This window comes from Lagenorhynchus albirostris, chromosome 19 (genome assembly GCF_949774975.1).
Source record: "Lagenorhynchus albirostris chromosome 19, mLagAlb1.1, whole genome shotgun sequence".
Lineage (NCBI taxonomy): Eukaryota > Metazoa > Chordata > Mammalia > Artiodactyla > Delphinidae > Lagenorhynchus > Lagenorhynchus albirostris.
Window position 1 is genome coordinate 10,882,356 of NC_083113.1, and position 23,517 is coordinate 10,905,872.

The 23,517-nt window shown below is 47.7% G+C and overlaps 2 protein-coding genes across 2 annotated transcripts in view; one reads left to right on the top strand and one right to left on the bottom strand.

Moving 5' to 3' along the window:
- Window positions 1-1,578: 1,578 nt before the first annotated feature.
- The window catches only part of OPA3 (outer mitochondrial membrane lipid metabolism regulator OPA3), a 38,599-nt gene continuing 16,660 nt past the window's right edge, over window positions 1,579-23,517 (top strand). The window contains exon 1 of the mRNA XM_060131013.1: window positions 1,579-1,819. Coding sequence (XP_059986996.1) covers window positions 1,657-1,819 — 163 coding nt within the window. The 5' untranslated portion in view covers window positions 1,579-1,656. The remainder of the gene's footprint in view (window positions 1,820-23,517) is intronic.
- On the bottom strand, window positions 19,601-19,804 carry LOC132510223 (barrier-to-autointegration factor-like). Its single transcript, XM_060132027.1, has one exon. It carries the CDS (start codon window positions 19,802-19,804, stop codon window positions 19,601-19,603), a length of 204 nt encoding a protein of 67 aa, XP_059988010.1.

Genomic DNA, 23,517 nt, shown 5'->3' on the forward strand with positions numbered 1-23,517 from the left:
GGTCCTGGGGAGAAGTTGTTTTTATGGAGTCTTGGCATTCTTAGTAATTTAGAATATCGAGGTTCACACATGTCAGTATCATCATTACAGATGGAGAAATGGAAGTCCATCAGGGCCAGGAAAGTGACAAAGGACACTCAGGGAGTCCGAGAGGATGCCAAGTAAAGCCCTGGGTCCCCCAACTCTGTGTCCTGAATGTTTCCTCCTGTACACAGCTTCTCTGTTCCTTGCACTTCCCCTCTTCCTCTGCCTCTTCGAGAATCTCTCAATTACCCATCAGCACTCCACCATCCAGAAATTTCTCTCAACCTCTTCTTGACCTTGTTTATATGATTTTGCTCCCTGCTGGGTAAAGGATGACAGTCTGGGACACTTCCTTAAACTCCTTCTTGAGCCAGCTCCCTAGGGACACTTGCCCCCCAATGGAGGAAGTGGGGCTGCTTGAGAACGGTATAGTTTATTAGCCAAGATGCTGGGCTATCAACCTCTGCTGGCTGAGGGAACTTGTGCCACTCTCCTGGCCCCTCTTTGGGTCTCAGTTTGTCAGTTACTTGGGAAATGGTTGGATTAGCTGCTTCTGGAGATGAAATGCGTCCTCATGCTGGAGTTAGCAATAATAATGCTAATACCTGTATAGTAATAAGGGCTGTTTATTGGGTGATTGGCACCATTCTAAGCTCTTAACATAGTTCACTATGTTTTTATATTCAAAATTTGCATGCAAGGCTTACAACAACCCAATAAGGTAAGTGTTTTGTTTTTTTTTTTTTTAGTAAATTTATTTATTTAGTTTTGGCTGTGCTGGGTCTTCGTTGCTGCGCAGGGGCTTTCTCTGCTTGCGGTGAGCAGGCCTACTCTTCCGTGCGGCGCCCGGGTTTCTCATTGCGGTGCCTTCTCTTGTGGAGCATGGGCCCTAGAGTGCGCGAGCTTCAGTAGTTGTGGCACACGGGCTCAGTAGTTGTGGCTCGCAGGGTCTAGAGCGCAGGCTCAGTAGTTGCGGCGCACGGGCTTAGCTGCTCCGCGGCATGTGGGATCTTCCCAGACCAGGGCTTGAACCCATATCCCCTACATTGGCAAGCAGATTCTTAACCACTGCACCACCAGGAAAGTCCCAAGGTGTAAGTGTTCTTATGATTCCCATTTTGTAGATGGGAATACTGATGCCCAGAGAGGTTAAGTCACTCGTCACACACAGTAAGTAAACAGTGGAGCTGGGTTCCCAATCCAGGTCTGTATGACTACCTGGACAGTTTCTTACGCCCAGTGAGAGCTCTAAACTGCGGGGGCGGGGGGGAAAGGTGCATTTGGGACTCGTTAGCCCTAATTAGGACTAATTAAGACTCCTCCTTTGGAGATGCCACCTAGGTGTGTGACGTCACGGAGGAGGGCGGTGACGTCAGCCGAAGCGGGCGTGGGAACCCACGCAAGCTCCGCGAGCTGCCGTTTAACGGCACCACCCTCTGACACTTACTTTCGCCGTATATTTGCATATTCATCGGAACGGACGTCGGAGCGTCAGCGTTGACGTGGTGTCGTCACGGAGCGCCCCTGCAGTTCCCCATAGGGCGTACGCACGTACGTAGGCACGCACAGCGACGAGCGGGCGAGGGAGGAGGGAGAGATCGGAGGCGCCCCTCCCAGTCAGCAAGGTTGCGCATGCCCCTTGCAACCGCCAAGATGGTGGTGGGCGCGTTCCCTATGGCGAAGCTGCTATACCTGGGCATCCGGCAGGTCAGCAAGCCGCTTGCCAACCGCATTAAGGAAGCCGCCCGCCGAAGCGAGTTCTTCAAGACCTATATCTGCCTCCCGCCAGCTCAGCGTGAGTCTGACCCCACGTCCCTCCAACCTTCCCATTCTCTAACCCCTTTCAGGTGGTTGCTCAGGAGGTGGACTTCTGTTCATGACCAATCACAGCCCGAACCGGCAAAGTCTTTCAGCCAGTAGGGATGGTCCCTGGGAGAGGGGCAAGTGGGTAGCCCAATAGTAAGAAAGGGCATGGGGTTAAGGGCGGGGCAGGGCGACCGCGCTTGAGTTGGGAATACTAGCCAATAGAGGAAAAGAGCGCGTGGAGACTGACGTCTAGACGGACCAATAACCTGGGGAATGGGAGTGATTTGGGCGGGGCATTCCAGGGCTGAGAGGAGCCGGGGGAGACCGGAGCTCCGGTCATTTGACCAAGTGGGGTCGTTTGCCAGACTATCCGTGGGAGGGTTCGCTCTGAAGACTCCACCTCGTGCCTCAGTTTCCCTCCCGTCCTGGGAGTTGAGAGGTGCTTATGTATCATCCGTTTAGGACATTCATTGGTTTGCCGCAGTTGTACTCCGGGAAATAGGCCTGGGTAGAGGCGTGGCTCGGGGCGAAGTCTGGGGTCTGGGGGCGTGACCTGGGAATCCGGCTAAAGGAGTAATTTTAACTAGAGTGAACATTTGTCCATCTATTCATTAATCCACCCATACTCCGTATTTGTTCGTCCATTCATTCAGTAGACAGACCATGCTGGCTTTTTCTGGGCTGGGAGACACATTTATGACCCATCACTGTCACCCCAGATTGGTCAGGACGGTGTGAACTCCAGAGCTCAGAAAGACCTCCTGACCCGGGGGCGTGGGGTCAGGAAGGCTGTCTAGACGAGGGCTGCCTGAGCCGAGATCTGAAGGGCATAGTAAACATTCAAACTATGAGCAACTGTCAAAAGGCGATCTATGTGCTGTGGGCCTGTGGGAGCACAAAGTATGGAAATTTAACGTAATTTGCTGGGTCAGGGAACCACCAGTAATCCATCTGTTACTTCATTTAGTTAGTGTTTACTGAACGTCTGCTTTGTACCTGGCCTTGTGCTGGACAGTGATGGTGAAACAGCAGGAATCAAGCTAGCCCCAGTCTCTGCCCCCAAGGAACTCACAGTCAGGTGGGGACAGACCCATCCTTCAAGGTGACGACCCAGAGTGGGCAGAGCTTGCATGGGGGATCCCACTGGACGCCTGACCTGACATGGGGTTCAGGGAGGGCTTCCTGGCAGAGGAGACCTCTGGGCTGGGAACTGAAGGGTGAGGAGAGTCTCACCAGACAACACGGGGACAGGGATGATGTTGAGGGCGAGGGAGGAGCACGTGCAAAGGCCAAATGGTTACAGGGAGCACACTTTTTTTCCTTACAAGTTTGGATGCTTAAAATTTGCCTTCCAGGGCTTGGAATTCTTGGTCTTTTGGTGTTTGGTCGGTCCTCTGCCAGAGCTGCAGATCTTAGAACGGAGAAGTGTTGGATTACAGTTTCTGAAGTGCTTCCATATAAGCTGTCTCATTTGAGCCTCACACTCTTTTTTGTCCCCATGTCAGGGAGGGGAAATGACTTCCCCCAGTTTATAGAAGAGAAAACTGAAGCCTGAGAGCAGAGGGGAATTGCTGAGGTCACACGTGGAGTTAGTGCCAGAGGCTGACTCAAATCCTGCGTTTGGGATTCCCAGAGCTGGTGCCTGTTTCCTGCCTCTGTCTTTCTCCCAACCACTGTGATGTGTCTCAGCGTTGTGGTTTAGAAAGTGGCTGCTTGAGTCAGACTGACATGGGTTCCAATCTGGCGCACACACACACACACACACACACACACACACACACACACACACACACACACACACACACACACACACACACACACACACACACACACACACACACACACACACACACACCCGTCCCCTTCTCAGTCAGGTGATTTTGGGCAGGTCACTAACCCCTCTGAGCTTCAGTTTCCTCCTCTGTACAGTGAGTATTATATAATAGTGGCATTTAATCGGCACTCACTTTGTGCCAGGCAGTCTGCTGAGAACGTCACAGCATTAAGTCCTCACCAATTATTATGAGGTAGACATCGTTATTATTCCTATTTTGTGTATATCTACATATGCATTTATGCTATAAATAATACTTACCTCATCAAGTTGTTGTGAGGAGTAATGGATGTAAAGTGATAGGTCAGTGCACGGCACTGAGTTGTGGCTGTTGTGTAGATGTTATGGATACAGCTGAGAAGAAAAAGTAAAAAATTTTGTCTTCAGGGGACCTTGCGTTCTTGGCGTGGGGAGGAAGCCAGACAATAAAGAGAACAGTTAAAATGTAAAGTTAGACATTGGATAGCACTAATTGCTCTGGAGAAAACGTCAGGGATGCAGGAGGAGGAGTATTTGGGGGACGGTTGTGAAGTTTAGATAGGATTACCAGGGAGACCTCACTGAAAATATGAGAGGAGGGAGCACGCAGTGCGGGCATCTGGGGGAGGAGCTTTCTAGCCCGAAGTTTCCACAGGTGTGAAGACCCTGAGGTGAGTGTGCGCCTGGCCTGTTTGATGAGCATCGAGGAAGCCAGTGTGGCTGAACAGTGAGACTGAGTGGAGACTGAGGGCCGAGAAGGTGGTGGGAAGGGGGCAGATCATGCAGGGCCTGTGGGCCACCACAAACGGTGTGGCTTTACTCTGAGTGGATGGGACTCACTGGAGGGTCTGAGCAGAGGACGGATGGGATCTGAGTTCGATTTTAATAGGATCCTTTTAGCAATCATAGGGTGAGCGTGGATGCAGGGAAGACATGACTACAGTAGTCCAGGTGGGAGGTGAGTGGGGAGGAGGGGTCAGATCCCAGAGACAATTTTTTCCCCAACTACTTCTTTTTAAAATTTCCAACCCTGGGGCCTCCCTGGTGGCGCAGTGGTTGAGAGTCCGCCTGCCGATGCAGGGGACACGGGTTCGTGCCCCGGTCCGGGAAGATCCCACGTGCCGCGGAGCGGCTGGGCCCGTGAGCCATGGCCACTGAGCCTGCGCTTCCGGAGCCTGTGCTCCGCAACGGGAGAGGCCACAGCAGTGAGAGGCCCGAGTACCGCAAAAAAAAAAAAAGTTTCAAACCCTGAGAAAAGTTGAAAGAAAGAATGGTATGGTCATCAGGTATATGCCCTTCAACACCTAGTTCATCTCTTATTAGTCTTCAGCAGATCTGCTTTGTCTTCAACACCATATATGTATGCGTGTATGAATGTATATACACAATCTTTTTTTTTTTCTGAACAATTTGAAAATAAGTTTTGGACATGCTTCTAAACTCCTAAATACTTCAGTCTGTATCTTCTAAGAACAAAGGCATTCTATATGACACAGAACGAGTGTCACACCTGAGAAATTTAACGTTGATAACAATAGTATTGATGACAATATTGTTTAATATACAGCTCATATCTAATATATAGCTCATATTCTGGTCCCCCAAATGTCCTTTTAGCTGTTTATTATTTTTAACCTAGGGTCAGCTCAAGGATCATGCACTGCATTTGATAATCATGCCTCTTTAGTGTCCTTTAATCTACAGCAGGCTGGGCAATCTGGCTCACTGCCTGTCTTTGTAAATAAAGTTTTATTGGGACACAGCCCTGCCCATTCGTTGTACATTGTCTGTGGATGCAGAGTCGGGTTTCCATGGCCCACAAATCTAAAATATTTGCTCTGTAGCCCGTAGCAGAAAAAGTTTGCTGGCCCTCCTCTATAACAGTATCCTTGTCCTTTCTTGTTTTTTGTGACATTGACATTGGAAAGGGTCCAAGCCAGTTGTCCCGTAGTGTCCCGCAATCTGGGGTTTTCTGATTGCTTCCTCTGATTTGATTCACGTTCAGCATATTTGGCAGGAACACCACAGAACACCTAAGGACATCACCTCAGGGGGCTCCTGATGTCTGTTTGTTCCGTCATTTGTGGCGGTACCTTGGATCCCTTGGTTAAGGTGGTGACTGCTAAAAGAACCTTTCCTTTTCCCCTTAGTAATGAATAAGCAGTAGATTTGTTTGAAAGGTAGTGGCGGCAGGATTTCCTGTGGATTGGGTGTGACAGGCCGACTGGAAGAGGGGCAGGCTGGACGGAAAGTACCCGGGGCTCAGTGGGGGACAGGTTTGGTTGGAGATGCTTTTCGACGTTGGTATGCCCTGACTTCTCATATTCACACTTTTTATTTTTAATTAATTAATTTATTTAAAATTTTTTATTTTATTTTTGGCTGCGTTGGGTCTTTGTTGCTGTGCGCGGGCTTTCTCTAGTTGCGGCGAGCGGGGGCTACTCTTCGTTGCAGTGGGCAGGCCTCTCATTGCGGTGGCTTCTCCTGTTGAGGAGCATGGGCTCTAGGCACACAGGCGTCAGTAGTTGTGGCATGTGGGATCAGTAGTTGTGGCTCATGGGCTCTAGAGCGCAGGCTCAGTAGTTGTGTTCCTCCGCAACATGTGAGATCTTCCTGGACCAGGGCTCGAACCCATGTCTCCTGCATTGGCAGGCGGATTCTTAACCACTGTGCCACCAGGGAAGTCCCTGGCTAAGGTTCTTTTGACACAGTAGGGTAGACCTAGCTGTCGGTCTCCTCACAATAGGGGCCGGAGGGGTAGGTGTTTCGGCCTGGGAAAGAACAGTAAATGCAAGAAGCATAAATCATCGATGATGCACTGTGTCGGGGAGACAAAGATCTTTTTCAACAAAGATTTCTGGGGGAGAGAAAATAAAAGAGGTTGGTGATGCCAGGAAGGTTGGGACCACTCATGCAAAGTGCACTGCTGATGCTGCCAGGGGAACTGTGGGAGGTCTCTGGGCAGTGGGAAAAGTCCAGTTGGTTTCCGCTTATTCCTTTGGAGAACACTGGTCATTTTTCCAGTTTGCTACTCTGGTAGGCGGAATAACGGCCCCCCCAAAGATGCCCACATCTTAATCCCAGGAACCTGCTGAATGTGTTGCCTTACACAACAAAGGGGACGTTACAGATGTGATTGACTCAGGTATTTGGTGATTGGGAGAGTAGCCTGGGTCATGCAGGTGGGTCCAGTGTAATCACGAGGGTCCTTATAGGTGAAAGAGGGAGACAGGAAAGGGACCGATTTGAAGCTGCTACCCTGCGGGCCTTGAAGATAGAGGAGGGACCGTGAGCTCAGGAATGCAGGCGGCCTCTAGAAGCTGGAAAAGGCAAGGGAACAAATTCTCCCCTAGAGCCTCCAGAAAGGAACTCTCGCCTGCTGACACCTAGAGTTTAGGCTAGTGAGAACCGTTTTGGACTCCTGACCTCTGGAACTGTAGAGAATAACTGTGTGTTGTTTTAAACCACTGCATTTGTGGTCATTTATTACAGAAGCGATAGGAAACTAATATGCCACACGATTCATTCAGGCTGCTGGGATAATTTTTTCAGAAGAGTTTAGCTCTGTGGTCATTCTTACAAGTTTTGGCTTTGGAGTTGGTTTCAGTTTTGCTACAAAGCAATCTGACCTACAGTTTAAGGACGTTACACAGTGACCATTTTTCTCTCACGGTTTCGTGGCTTGACTGGGCTAGCTGGGCCTCGGCCAGTCTTGCTAGGTGGTCTCTCAGGGGGTTTCAGTTAGAGGGCGGCTGGGCCTGGAGTCATCAGGAGGCTCTACTGGGATCTTGGAATGGCCAGTTCCTTCTCTCCGTCTCAGTGTTGTCTCAGGACCTCTGTTCTCCACGTGGTCTCGCCTCTCACGGTCACTCAGGGCCCCCAGGAGCTAGATTTCCATGAGGGAAGAAGCAGAAGCTGCAGGCCTTTTCAGGGCAGGGCCTGGAGCCACACAGCATCACTTCCAGAACACGCTGTCAGTGCACGCGGCTCTGGCACAGACCAGAGTGAGTGTGAGAGGGGACCGCACAGGGCGCGATGCAGACAGTCACCAAAGGCAGTTTGCCACAGAGTCGATACTCTTGGCTTGGCATCTTGGAGCCACTAATGAGCTGTGTGACTTTGGGCAAGCAGCTCGACCTCTCTGAGACTCCAAATCCATGTTCATCAAATGAGGGTGATGATAGAATTCACCTCCCAGGATTCTTGTGGGGATCCAAGAGCCAGTGGATATCAAGGCCTGGCCCAGAGCATGTGCATCTGGTCTTTAGTGCTGGCTGTGATAATCTGTTCTTAGCATATGTGGGCATTACTGTCCAGAGGCTGAAAACCCTGCTTCCAGATAAAGGCTTCCTGCACTCAGCTTTCCGCTTTGCCGTTTGCTGTGCGTCCCGCGCAAGTCACCCCGCCTTTCTGTACCTCGGTTTCCTCCTCTGCATGTATAGCACTCACCTCATAGGTCTGATGGGAGGGTCTGTTGCGTGCGTTGAGTACCCTCAGCGCAGGCCTGGCACGTTCTAAGTTCAGTGACTTAAAGTGAACTCAGTAACTTAGTGGGGCGGAGTGGTCAAGAACCCGGCCTCTGGAGCTGAGCTGCCTACATGTTAATCCCAGTTCTGCCATTTTCTATGTGGCCCCAGGGCAGTTTTTTTTTTTTTAATTAATTTATTTATTTTTGGCTGCATTGGGTCTTTGTTGCTGTGTGCGGGCTTTCTCTAGTTGTGGCGAGCTGGGGCTACTCTTCGTTGTGGTGTGCGGGCTTCTCATTGCGGTGGCTTCTGTTGTTGTGGAGCACAGGCTCTAGGCACGTGGGCTCCAGAGTGCAGGCTCAGTAGTTGCAGTAGTTGTGGCGCACAGGCTTAGTTGCTCCGCGGCATGTGGGATCTTCCTGGACCAGGGCTCGAACCCGTGTCGCGTGCGTTGGCAGGAGGATTCTTAACCACTGCGCCACCAGGGAAGTCCCTTCCGGGGCAAGTTGTTTAACTTCTCTGGTTAAACTGTATCTGTAAATTATATCATTATAACTCATATTCCATGAGTTAATATATCCATAAAGCATTAAACAGTGCCTGGCTCTTAAGTGCTGCATAATTGTTTGTTGAATGTGTAGAGATATCAGGCACCATTACTATTTTGATCATCATCGTCATCTTAATACTAAACTTTCTAGTGCATTCCTTGTCTGGTGGCCTGTTGCAGCCAAGCAGTCAGTACTTCAGGCCTCTAGGTGGCGTTGGTCCCTCTTCCTCAGTCAGACCTCACAGGCTTACCACAAGCAGAAGGGTCTGGGCTCTCCCATGAACATTTCTAACTAGCGCGGGGCAATTATTATGTTTGTCTGGTCAGAAGCTGGGATTGGAGTAAAGAAAAGTGAGAAAGGCAAACAGAGAGAGGGCAATGTGGCTGAGTAGAGAGCCTCCTATGACCTAATGCTTCCTAAAATATTTAAAGCATCCTTTGAGATGCATGGTTGTACCTGCAATGAAGAAAAGGGACTCCTCCCAGAGCAAGGAGAAAGCGAGAGCAAAGAGCCAAGGAGGGGAGGGAGCGCTGAAGCCTCCTGGTGCTCTGGGGACCTTGACAGATTCACATGGCCTTGGGGACAGAGGACCACCTTGTGAACAGCCAGGTCCTGGGGAAGGTACCCCTCAGGGAAGTGTGAACTAAAAAAAATCCCATCCTGCAAAGGCACACAGCCTTACATCTAGGTAGAGATTGAAAAAGTTTTCCTCTGAGAATTGACTGTCCCTCATGTGGGTTTGAGGCTTCAATTATACTCTTTGGAAGGTCCTGGAAACAGTAGGCTGAGAATGAACCTGGATCTGTGTGCCCCTAAGTACCTGGCCAGGACAAACATAAACCCTCCCTGGAGGAGCCCCACCCTCTGCCTGGGCCTTGGAGAATTCCTTCAGGTAGAGTTCCGGCACATATGAGCTCATGATAAAAAAAATTATGTGCCGTACAGAGAAGCAGGCACCATGATCGAGAGTCAGCAGACACAAAATATGGCAGGTCAAGACCCGCAAACAAACAAACAAACAAACAGACAAACAAAAAAGACCCGCAAACATTGTGGATGTGGGAATGATCAGATACGGATATAAAATAGCTCTGTTTATATATGAAAAGGATAAAATAGGACAGATATAAAAACGTGAATGAGTACAATCAAAAATCACCAGGAAGTTGCAAAAAGAGCTAAATAGGACCTCGAGAAGTGACAGATACAATTGAAGTTCAGAGCTCGACAGAACTAAAGAAACACCAGACTAAATATAGCTGCTAAGAGGATTGGTGAGCTGAAAGGTAGACGCCCTGAAGGGAAAAATGTGAGCTTTGTGGCGTGCTCCCCTCAGCTGCCCAGGATCCTGATTGGTCCACCTGGGGAAGGAAGGGCTGGACACTTTTTTTTTATCTATTTTTTATTCTTTTGGCTGTGCCACTCAACATGAAGGATCTTCCCCATCCAGGGATCAAACCCGTGCCCCCTGCGTTGGGAGCATGGAGTCTTAACAACGGGACCGCCAGGGAAGTCAGGGACTTTTTTCTTTTTTTTTTAAATTTATTCGGCTGTGTTGGGTCTTAGTTGTGGCACGCGGGCTCTTCATTGGGGTGCACGGGCTTCTCTCTAGTTGTGGTGTGCGGGCTCCAGAGTGCATGGGCTTAGTTGTACCGCGGCCTGTGGGATCTTAGTTCCCTGACCAGGAATAGAGCCCGTGTCCCCTGCATTGGAAGGCGGATTCTTAACCGCTGGACCACCAGGGAAGTCCCCATTTTTATTTTCAGTATTTTCCAGACAGGATCCGCGTGTGCATGAGCGCTTGAAAACCACTTCCCTGGAGTCTATTTATAATCTCCAGAGTACCACATCAGTTATGTTACATGACAGCGGGCTGCTGTTGGTGACCTCCAAACAGTTTTATTATGCTCTCCTATTAAGGAAACGTTCTGACAACTCTCCCCTAGTATGAATGTGTGTGTGTGTGTGTGTGTGTGTGTGTGTGTGTGTGTGATATGAATGTGTATACATAGTTATTTAGGAGTCATGAATAGTACTGACATATATTACTGTGAATATATTCTGTGCATTTAAAAACATTCAAAAATTGGAAGGGATGAAATTTTTTATTTTTTGAAATTAATATTTTAATAATAAAAATTTTTATTTTATATATTCATAGCCCTCCAAATGTTTTTGCTCTCACTAAAAATATTTCTTATACAGGCATTGTTAATGCATTTGGAAACTCTCAGTGTAACCATCTTTTTTTTTTTTTTTTTCCTTTTGTGGTACGCGGGCCTCTCACTGCTGTGGCCTCTCCCATTGCAGAGCACAGGCTCCGGACGCGCAGGCTCAGCGGCCATGGCTCACGGGCCCAGCCGCTCCGCAGCACTTGGGATCCTCCTGGACCGGGGCACGAACCCGCGTCCCCTGCATCTGCAGGCGGACTCTCAACCACTGCGCCACCAGGGAAGCCCTGTAACCATCTTTGAGAGTCGTTTTGACATTCTTTGTGCGTGGCTGGCTGTCACAGCTGGCAAAGTCCTAACTGAGGTACAGACCAAATGAGAGAAGTGTGCCGTCAGCTGAATTTAATCCCCCTGCTCAGCTTTCATTCCCACCCTCCATATGCAGAGGTGTTTGTTGGAATTTTCTCGTGCTGGCCTTGGTAAATCTTCCGTCCTTGGTTTCTGAGCAGGACTCTTTAAGAAGCCCTGGTGTGAGGACTTGATTTGCAACCTGAGAATGTCCCCGGGAATCAATTTGCCCAGGCTGCAATGCGCTGAATGGACAGGAGAGGGCGCCCGTGTCAGTCCTTTAGCCTTTAGGTCCAGCGCCTGAGGATGCTGGCACCTGCGGCTGAGGGGCACTAGAGGGCTTCTCTGTAGTCCATCTGGGTGTGTCTCTGTAGTCCATCTGGGTGTGTCTCTGTATGCCTAGTAAAGCTTAATTTCTTCTTATTTTCACCCTCTCCTTCCTTTCTCCTCTTCTTCTTTCCCTTCTCTTCTCTTTCTTCAAACCAAACATAACGGGAAGTTGATATTTTCTTCCTATGCTCCAGAGAAACACCTTGTTCACCCTTCTTTGTTCACCTGTCCTTGAGACTCCTTGGTCTACCCCAATGTTCTCGGCCTCCCAGGATGTGCTTCTGTCTCTAACTAGGGTCTTACCCCTTGTTTCTAATTTTTGGTTCCTCCTTTGTTCCTGCTGTCTTAGCTCCAGCTGACCCCACCTCAGACCACTAAGCCTCCACATAGCTGGTGATTTCTTCAGAGCCCCCCACTCCCCCTCTTTGCTCAGTGATCTTCCGGCTTCCAGACCCACCTCGGTCCTGGCTTTGATGAGCACACAGCCACAGCAGCTACCTTCTACTGAAGGCCTAGTGTGTGCTGAATTCTGTGCTGCATGTGTTGCCATTTTTATCTCTTTTCTTTTTAAAATTGAGTCAAATTTTAATTTTATTTTGGGGTTTTAGGGGTTTTTTTCCTCTGAAGTTTTTTTTGGGGACTTACTAAATTTACAAAAGTAATATATGCTTATTGTGAACGAAAGAACAAGACACAAATCAGTTTGTGCTCATCTGTGATTAATCGAAAACCCAGCCAATAAATCTTACCCAAATCTTAAGTCTAAGGGATGTTTATTGTTGGTGGAGAAAGGTGGCTTTGTGGTTGTTTGGTGGCTTGGTGATGTTATTAGGGACCTGAGGACTCTTTCTGTCTCTACCATCTTGGTGTTCAGGCAGTAACTCCCCTCAAGGCCTCAAAGAGGCTACTGGAGCTCCAGGCATCGTACCTTTATACTGCAGTGTCCAAAGGGAGAAAGTGTGTATGTGTGTGTGTGTGTGTGTGTGTGTGTGTGTGTGTGTGTGTGTGCGCGCGCGCGCGCACGCATGCGCACGCGTTTATATGTGGGACGGGGGTTCTAGGGAAATGAGAGAAAGCTCTTCAAGGAGAAAAATATTCTCCCAGAAGCCCCCAGGGGACTCCCCTCACTGCTAATTGGTCAGAATTTAGTTACATACCATCCCTTGCTATATGGGAGGGCAGCGTGGTGAATGAATATAGCTTCTAGACTAATGGCAGGAGAGGATGGAGTTAATAAGACAGTACAGAATGATATAAAGTAGTATTAATAGTAATGAGCACTAAGGTGGTTGTAGTCTTTCTGTATATTAATTTATTCTCCCCACACCCCGTGAGGTAGATTGCCATCCCTCACATACTTAAACAGATGAAGAAACTGAGCAGAGCTGTTAGGTAACCTGCCTGAGGGCACACAGGTGCTGAGTGGTAGAGCTAGGACCAGACTGTCTGGTTTTACTTTGCACTCCCCGTGCTCACCCCCATCCCCAGTCTCTGCAGGCAGCCATGCCGAATCTCCCACTAGACAGTCAATTCATGTGCAAGCCTTGAATGCACCAACATCCCTGCCAGCCAGGGGTTATGATCCCCATTTTGAAAAAGAGGAAGTGGGGGTGCGGAGAGGTTGAGAAGCTTCCCCAAGCTCACACAGCATGTAAGTAGCAGGGCCAGAACTTGAATCCAGGAACACCCGACTCTAGAGCGCACTAAGCTCTTAGCCTCGTTAGCTGCTTCCCTTGTGCCTCTTTTTTTTTTTTTTAATTTATACTGGATGTTTATTTATTGGAGTATAGTCGCTTTACAATGTTGTGTTTGTTTCTACTCTACAGCAAAGTGAATCAGCTATACGTATACATATATCCCCTCTTTTTTGGATTTCCTTCCCATTTAGGTCACCGCAGAGCATTGAGTAGAGTTCCCTGTGCTCTACAGAAGGTTCTCATGAGTTGTCTATTTTATACATAATAGCAATAGTGTATATGTGTCAATTCCCATCTCCCAATTCATCCCACCCCCCGTTCCCCCTTGGTATCCATACGTTTGTTCTCTACATCTGTGTCTCTATTTCCACTTTGCAGATAAGATCATCTATACCCTTGTGCCTCTTAAATCCCCACAGATGCCTTCTGTACTAAGTTAAGTTGAACAGAATCTCCAGATATGGGCAGGGAGTAGAAGTGGGATTATTTTCTGGGACAAGGACTTGCTTCAGTCCATTAAGCGGCTGTATAATTGACTCATTCAACAAATCTTAATTTAGTGCCTGCTGTCTGCTAGGAACTATCCTAGGAGGTATGACTAACAACACAAAAGACGCTCCTCTCCTGGAGCTCACATTTGAAAGTATTAGTTACCTGTGTAGTGACTCCAGGGCACAGAGAGGTCCTTCTTCCCAGGGTGAATCTCAGTGGTCCAGCTTGGGTCACATCCCCATCCCCGAGCCAGTCACTTATGGGCTGGGAATGCCGTGCTCTGATTGGTCAGTCTGAAGGATTGGGTTAACCCCTGCGAAATCCTTTGGACCCAGAGTGCGGCAGATGGGATTCCCGCACTGAGAGACAGAACCAATCATGTTTCCTCTGGTGACTGGTGGGCTGCGCATCACTGCTGTCTCTGGGCAGTCATGGAGGATGGGACCAGGTTCACCAGAGGAGGCTCCCGCCCTGCTTGTAGCAGCGCAAGTCTGTTAACACCTGGAGTGCTGTTGGGGCCAACTTTCAACTGGCTGGAACCCATCCAGGAAAGGGCAGCCAGCACAGGGACTGGCTCGAAGCTGTGTTTACTCTGAATAGTAATTTCGTAACTGATGACAATAGTTTTTATTTATTATGCTTTCTGTGATCTCAACAAAATATATGAACCACCTTATAAGGGAGTTTATATGATCGTCCTGGTTGTATGAGTGGGGAAATAGCCCAGAGACCAGCAAGTTCCCTGAGGCAACACTGAATAAGAAATCAAGCCTACTGGCTCCCAAGCTCCTCCTCTTACATTTAGTTGTTAATATTTGACTTTTTGCGTATTATTTATTGAAGTACCGTATCTATACAGTATAATACTAAAGTTTAATAAAGATCTGTAGTTTAATGAGTATTAACAAACGCATATGCCCGTATAACCAACATTCAAGATATAAAACATTTCCATCACCCTGGGAGAAGTTCCTTGCTTTCCCGTTCTGTCATCCTGTATGACTTCTCTCACTATAGATTAGTTTTACCTGTTGTTAAACTTCGTATAAACGGAATCATGCAGTATGAACCTTATATCTAGCTTTTGTTCACAAGATGCTTTTGAGATATTTCCTTGTTGCTGCATGTATCAGTGGTTCATTTCTTTTATTGCTTTTAGTGCATATTCTTTTCTTTTATTCCAGTACATATATGAATATCCTACACTTTGTTTATCCATTCTCTTAATCATTTGGGTTTCCAGTTTTTTTGGTTATTACAAGTAAAACTGCTGTGAACACTCTTGTACAAGTCTTTATGTAGACATATGCTTTTATTTCTCTTGGTTCAGTACATCGGAGTAAAATTTCTGAGTTATATGGTAAAGGTGTGTTTAATCTTATAAGAAACTACCAACGAGTTTTACAAAGTGGTTCCAGTTACTCTGCATCCTTGCCAATATTTAATGTTTTCACGGTTAATTTTAGCTATTACAGTTGGCGTAAAATGGCAACTCATTTGCTTTTTTCCTGGGGAATGGTAATACTGAGTACTTTTTCGTGTGATAATAAATAAACATTTGTTACCTCACACAGTTCCTGAGAATTAGGCATTTAGGAGTGGCCCAGTGAGTGGCTTTGTCTCAGAGTCTCTCAGAATGAAGGCTCACCTGGCACTGGAGGATCTGCTTCCAAGGTGACTCACTCACCTAGTTGTTGGTAGAAGATCTCAGTTCTGCACTGGCTGTTCACTCAGTTGCTTTCCACATGGACCTCTCCTTAGGGCTACCTGTGACCTAGCAGCTGGCTTCCCTCAAAGAGAGTAATCCAAAAGTGAAAGTGACCGAGACTGAAGAAGCAGTGTCTTTATAATGTCATTTTGGAATTGACATACTACCACTTCTGATCACATTGTGTTGATCTACAGACCAACCCTGGTACACTGTGGGAAGGGACTATACAGAGGTGTAAGAACCAGGAGACAGGGATTGTTGGGGGCCATCTTGGAGGTTGGCTACCGTAATTCTACTACTATCATGAGTTAAAATGATCGATTTTTTCCTTAAAGAATATTAAACCAATCTTATATTCTTGTATAAACCCCACTTGGTCATGGTGTAGTATCCTTTTAATATATGCTGACTTTGATTTGCTAATATTTTCCAAAAGATTTTTGTATCTGTAGTCATGAGTGATATAGTCTGTAATTTTTTTTCTCGTAATGTTTTTCTCAGGTTTTAATATCACGGTTTGGCTGACCTCATAAAACAATTGGGAGAATGTTCCCTCATTTTCTATAAGATTTTGTGTAAAATTGGAATTATTTCTTCCTTAAATATTTGATATAAATGTCCAGCTTGGCTTGTAGTTTTTTTTAAGGGAAGATTTTTAATAACTGATACAATTTCTGTAGTAGTTATAGGACTCTTCAGATTTTCTGTTCCTTCTTGTGTCAATTTCCATAAATTATGTTTTTCAAGATATATGTCACTTCATATAAGTTGTTGAATTTATTGGGATAAAGTTGTGCATCATGTTCCTTTGGTATCCTTGTAATATTTGTAGCATCTCTAGTGATGTCTCCTCTGTCATTCCTCATAGTGATAATTTATGTTTGCTTTTTTCTTTATTCTTGAATACTAATCCTGCTAGTGGTTTATCAAAGTATGTTTCAAAGAATCACCTTTTAGCTGTGTTATTTTCCTTTTATTTTTGTTTCCTATTTCATTGATTTCCACTCTTATCCTTATTATTTTTTTCTATTTACTTTGTGTTTAACTTGCTCTTTCTTTAGTTAGATAGAATCTTAGATTATTGCTTTTTCAATCTTTCTTCTTTTCTTAATATAAGCACTTAAATATAAATTTCCCTCTAAGCACTACTTTAGTTGTGTTCCATAAAATTTGACACATTGTGTCTTTTTTTAAAATTTATTTATTTATTTATTTATTTATTTTTAGCTGTGTCGGGCCTTCGTTGCTGTGTGCGGGCTTTCTCTAGTTGTTGTGAGCGGGTCTACTCTTTGTTGTAGTGCGCGGGCTTCTCATGGCAGTGGCTTCTCGTTGCGGAGCATGGGCTCTAGACACACGGGCTTCAGTAGTTGTGGCACGCGGGCTCAGTAGTTGTGGCGCATGGGCTTAGTTGCTCCGCGGCATGTGGGATCTTCCTGGACCAGGGCTCGAACCCACGTCTCCTGCATTGGCAGGCAGATTCTTACCACTGCGCCACCAGGGAAGTCCCACATTATGTCTTTATTGTCATTCAGTTCTGTATATTTTTTTAGTTTCTCTTGTGATGTCTTCTTTGACCCCTGGGTTATTTAGAAGTGAGTTGTTTAGTTTCCAAATATTGGGGCCTTTTTAGATTTCTCACTGTTATGATTTCCAGTTTAGTTCCATCATGGTCAGTAATAATGCGTGTGGTAGAAAAATTCAGGTGGTACAAAAGGAAATATGATGAAAAGTACATACCTTCTTATCCCTATCAGCCTGCCTGTCTTCCTTCTTTTCTTTGTTCATTAAGAAAGATTTATCAAAGGCCTACTACTTGCCAAGCACTGGGGATACAGCTGTTTAAAAAGAGACCCATGTCTCTGCTGCCCTTTAGAGCTGAGGTCCTCCTGATAAGAGACAGATAGTAAATAAGAAAGTAAATAGGACTTCCTTGGTGGCGCAGTGGTTAAGAATCCGCCTGCCAATGCAGGGGACACGGGTTCAAGCCCTGGTCCAGGAAGATCCCACATGCCTCGGAGCAACTAAGCCCATGCGCCACAACTGCTGAGCCTGTGCTCTAGAGCCCACAAGCAACAACTACTGAGCCTGCGAGCCACAACTACTGAAGCTCGCACGCCTAGAGCCCATGCTCCGCAACAAGAGAAGCCACTGCAATGAGAAGCCCGCGCACTGCAACAAAGAGTAGCCCCTGCTCATCGCAACTAGAGAAAGTCCACGCACAGCAACGAAGACCCAACACAGTCCAAAATAAATAAATAAATTTATTAAAAAAAAGAAAAAAGAAAGTAAATATATTACATGTTAGATGGTACTAAGGGAAAAATGAAGCAGGAAAGAAGAAGGATTAGGTGTAATGGGAGAAGGTATTTGCTCTATTAGAGTGGGTTTAGGAAGCCTTCTCTGAGGAGGTGATTACAGAGACTTGAGTAAAATGAGGAAGTATGCATGTTTGGAGAGTAGTGTTTCAGGCATAAGGTACAGTAAGTGCAAAGGCCCTGAGGCTAGAGCATGCCTGCTGGGTTCCAGGAACAGTGAGGAGGCCTGTGTGGCTGGGGCAGAGGGTGATGGGAAGAGTAGAAGGTCAGAGGTTAGAAAGGAAACCACCAAAGGTCACTCCCCAGATACCCTCCAGAGGTGTTCTGTGCATAATCAGGTGTACTGTATGCATATGTGTAACTCACGTAAAAGATTGTGTACTGTTCACCTCGTTTTGTGCCCTATTTTTTTCCTCTTTAACTATATAACCTTGAAAATTCATCCCACATTCTTTTTCGTAGCACTTGGTACTTAGTGTGATCGTACCAGGCCCCTGTTGGTGGACGTTTAGGTTATTTCTGGGTTATGCTCTCCCAAAGAATGCTGCCTTCAGTATTCCAGTCTATGTGGCACTTGGCAGGCAGCCTTCATGCTGTTGTACGTGAATCCACCTCAACTCCCCACACTCCTGCAAGGAGAGTTTTAAGGGGATCCTTTCCAGAGCTCTAGCTTCACCTGACTTGCCTGAGGAATCTGCTGGGTTTCCTCCCTCCCTCCTTCCGTCCTCCCTTCTTTCCTTCCTTCCTTCCTTCCTTCCCTCCCTTTCCGATGGTTCTGCTCCCAAGAAAAGAAATTATGGGAGAAGTATGAAAAGAAAGGCAAATCGCCTCTCCCTTCTTGGTGATGCATTGCCCCAGGTATAAAAACAACCAGCAGGGCTTCCCTGGTGGCGCAGTGGTTGAGAGTCCGCCTGCCGATGCAGGGGACACAGGTTCGTGTCCCGGCCCGGGAAGATCCCACATGCCGCGGAGCGGCTGGGCCCGTGAGCCATGGCCGCTGAGCCTGCGCGTCCGGAGCCTGTGCTCCGCAACGGGAGAGGCCACAGCAGTGAGAGGCCCGCATACTGCAAAAAATAAATAAATAAATAATAAAAATTAAGGTTTGATTAAATATATTATCTTTAAAAAAAAATCAAGGACAGCGAGGAATTAATTTGCTGTATTATTTTTCAAAGAAAGTTGATTTCTGCTTATAAAAGTAACACCTGTTCAGTGCAGAAGACCCATCTTGCTCTTTTCTGTGATGTTGGCGTGCTGTTGTATATAGACATTCATGGGTACACACTTCTTCTAGGAATTTCCCCCTCAGTGCTCCTTGAAACTCCTGTCTCTCAATATTTGTCAAGAAGGGGTGATGGGGCTTCCCTGGTGGTGCAGTGGTTGGGAGTCCGCCTGCCGATGCAGGGGACACGGGTTCGTGTCCCGGTCCGGGAAGATCCCACATGACGTGGAGCGGCTGGGCCCGTAAGCCATGGCCGCTGAGCCTGCGTGTCCGGAGCCTGTGCTCTGCAACGGGAGAGGCCACAACAGTGAGAGGCCCGCGTACCGCAAAAAAAAAAAAAAAAAAAAAAAAAAAAAAAACCAACTTTACAAGGGCAGTAACCGTTCTACCAAAAAGAGCTGACTCAAAACTTGGCAGGGAAAGGAGAAGGGAGATGCATGCAAGGCTGAGAATTCCATAAAAGTTGAAATGATGAGGGGAGAGATCTCCCAAAAGACCCTGGAGTACACGGGAGGTCTGCACCACCACAGCAGTCTTTTCCCTTGGAGAGGATGGGGGAGGAGTCCTCACTTGGCTGCAGACTCTGGAGACTCAGTGCTGGGGCTCGGGATCAGGGCTCCCCAGAGAGCATCACAGGAAGGCGTCGCACCATTCTCACAGGCACCCGAAGCAGTCCCGGGACTGCTTGGCGTTGGCGCCGCGTGTGTCCTTCAGCCATTCCCGGAAGAGGTCTTCATCTTTCTTTAGCACCAGAAACCAGCCAAGAACCACATGGGCCTTGTCAAAGTCCCTTTCCTCCAGCTCCTTGCCCAGGACTTTGCCAGTGCTGGCTAGGCTTCCCACTGGCTCTTTCCCCATGGGCTCTGCCACGAAATCTCAGTGCTTTTGGGAGGTTGTCGTCTTTTAAATATTCTTTTTTTTAAAAAATTTTATTTTATTTGGCCATACCACAAAGCATGCGCAATCTTAGTTCCCTGACCAAGGATCGAACCCGTGTGCCCTGCCTTGGGAGCATGGAGTCTTAACCACTGGACCACCAGGGAAGTCCTGGGAAGTTGTCATCTTGTTCAGGCTTAATCCACAGCTCCAGTCCCCGTAACAGCTTCTTCCGCCACCCGACTCTCCCACCGATACCTCAACCCACTCCGGATCCCTCTTATTTTCTTTCCTAGTTGTCCAGTTGTCCCGACAGCACTGATTGAATAAAGCGTCTTTTTATCACCAAGCTGATATGTTTTTATACCTCAGACTTTTCACTTTTGGTCTCATTCTTTCAACATAGCTCCTATGAGCATCTTCTCTATACCTGTGCTGAGTGCTGGGGACACAGGGCTGAAACAAACCCTGTCCCTGCCTTGTTTTATTCATCCCTATCTCATCCATGCAACCAGCACTCCCCAGAATCTTCTCTGTGCTGGGTCCTGTGCTGAGCAGTGGTGGGGACACGGCCCTGCCCTCATGGGTCTCGCAATTCAGAGGGGAGACAGGCCCTTCTCCAGACGATCCAGAGAGGTCAGTGGGTCAGTGCTGGGCTGGGAAAGCCTGGAGGGGAGCTTAGCCAGTCTGTGGGTTTGGGGAGGGCTTTTGGGAGAAGGGGATATAGCAGAGCTCAAGGAGAAGTGAGCCAAAGTGGAAAGACAGAGGCACAGGTAACAGCATGTGCAAGGGTCAAGGTGTGAACGAGAAAAATCAGAAGAGGCTGGTGGGGCTGAAATGTAGACGGTGGGGCTGAAAGTGGCGAGAGACTGGATGGCCATCCAAGGACAGACCACACAGGGCCATGTTAATACATTTGGACTTGATTCTGAAGGCAGCAGGGACAATATGTCATGATGACAAAAGAAATCAAGAACAGGGCTTCCCTGGTGGCTCAGTGGTTGAGAGTCCGCCTGCCGATGCAGGGGACGTGGGTTCGTGCCCCGGTCCGGGAAGATCCCACATGCCGCGGAGCGGCTGGGCCCGTGAGCCACGGCCGCTGAGCCTGCGCGTCTGGAGCCTGTGCTCCGCGACGGGAGAGGCCACAACAGTGAGAGGCCCGCGTACCGCAAAAAAACAAAAAAAATTAAGGTTTGATTAAATATATTATCTTTAAAAAAAAAAGAAATCAAGGACAGCGAGGAATTAATTTGCTGTATTATTTTTCAAAGAAAGTTGATTTCTGCTTATAAAAGTAACACCTGTTCAGTGCAGAAGACCTATCTTGCCTCTTTTCTGTGATGTTGCGTGCTGTTGTATATACACATTCATGGGTACACACTTCTTCTAGGAATTTCCCCCTCAGTGCTCCTTGAAACTCCTGTCTCTCAATATTTGTCAAGAAGGGGTGGTGACCTCACTCTGAACCCCTCCCTCAACTCTTCACAAGTGACAGAATTCTAAGCTAACGGTCAGATGCATAAACGCTCCGGAAGTGTATAGCTTCAGCCTCAGCTAGATTCAGGAACTCAGACAATTCCTGGAAGGCACAGCCCGATCCCTGGGCCCTGTGTTTCTCTGTGCTGTCTTTCTTTCTCAGGTAGTCTCTCCCTTTGGGGATCAGATGGCCTCAGTAGCTCCAGGTTCACAGCCCACTCATTAAGCAACACCAGAAGAAGGAGAGGACCTCGTTCCTGAAATTCCGGGAAAAATCCCAGGGCTAAATGCCAGCATCTAAACATGGGGGTAGGATCGGTTTTACCTGAACAACATGAGGGAACATTGAGGGGAGGGCCTTCCTCAAAGGAGAGTCAGGGGAAGTTTCCAGAAAAAGAGAAGTGGCTGCTGGGCTGATACCCACTTCACCAGGGCTTTAGAGGGAGAGAGAGGAGGGGTCTCTGTGTTCCTGAAGAGAGGAGAGGGGGCCTGGGAGCCACGGGGATGTCCTTGGCCTAGATCTTTCCCATCTTCCTGGATTACCAAGGTCACAGCTGAGCAGAGCCCCTTTCTGTACCTCAGTGGAAGGTGTGACCTCACTCTCCTCACCTCCAGCTAGGGCCACTGGGGTTGACTCTTGACCTCTGTGCATTGGCCACCAGCCCCAGGCAAGAGGGTCAGGCGTGTTTCCAGCATGGCCCGCCCCCTGGGCTGTTCCTGGAGTCCCCCTGGTTCACCCTCTGCAGCTTCCTGTCAGGTTGGGGAGGAGTTCTGGATATCCTCAGCTTATCCCCGCTCTCAGAGGGACTGGTGCATGCCATCCTAGTCTGTCCTAGTTCAGCTGCCTGTACCCTGTCCCCCCCCCAGACACACCCACCCATGGGTGCCTAGGTCTCCTTCCTGCTGGCTCTGTCAGTTGCCTCTCAGCTATCTGCTTCCGGCCTCTGGGCCTGCCCTGGCTTGCTCCCCTCCAGGCCACCCCTCCCTCTTCCCTCTGTTCTTGTGGCTTCTGGCTTCTTTCTACCTGAATGCCATCTTAGTGGGGCTTGAGGGAAGAGCAGAGTATTTCATCTAAACAGGTTTGACCACAAATCCTGGGTCCAGGATTATTTGTTGAATTTTTGGAAAAAATTTTAATTATCTGTCTCATTTTTGGTTTTGTTTTTAAGTTCACATGGTTTCAGGTTCACAGGAGTATGTAGGAGAAATTCTCCCTCTACTTCTGTTCCCCAGGCACCCTGTTCTCCTCCACAGAGGCAACCACTGTTATCTTGAGTATTTTCCAGAAAAAACAAAAAACAACTATGCATTTCCAAGCAGATGCTGATATGCAACGCGCCCCGCCCCCCCCCCCCCCCCCCCCGCCCTTTTTTCCCCCACAGTACAGCAAACAGTATACACTGTGCTGGTCCTCACTGCTTTTCACTGACCATGTTACATGTTATCCTGGAGAGAATTATCTATCAGCACATGAAAAACTTCCCTACTCTCTATCTCAGCTGCCGGCAGAGTTATTGTAATTTATGAGACCGTAGATAGTCCTGTAGGGTCTTTCCTGGCGTTTTTATTGTTGTCATAAACGCTGCTGCAGGACTAACCTGGCAGGCACGCCTTTCACACCCGTGTGACTGAAATCTCTCATCCATCCCCAGAAGCAGAATTGCTGACTCAAGGGTGTGCAGAAGATTTCCACCGGCAGCCACAAATGTTCGCGAGGGTCCATTTCCTCCCAGTCTTGCCACCTGGAGGTTATTTCTTTTCTTACCTTTTTACTTTGAGCTCAGTGTAGATTTACAGAAAAGTTGTAAAAATGGTACAGAGCTTCTGTAGACCTTTCCCTCAGCTTCCTTCCATGATAGCATCTTATGTAAACACAGTACAGGGAGCAAACCCAGGGAATGAGCATGAGTGCAGTGCTGGTAACGTAACCACGCACATCATTCGCATTTCACCAGTTCTTCCACCAAAGTCCTTATTCTGTCCCAGGATCTCATCCTGTATCCTGAATTAGTTGTCATGTCTCTGTAGTCCCCTTTAACCTATGATAGTTTCTCGGTCTGTCTTTGTCTTTCATGACCTTGACCCTTTTTTTTAAAAAAATAAATTTTTTTATTTCTTTCTTTATTTTTGGCTGCATTGGGTCTTTGTTGCTTTGCGCGGGCTTTCTCTAGTTGTGGTGAGCAGGGGCTACTCTTTGTTGCGGCTTCTCATTGCGGTGG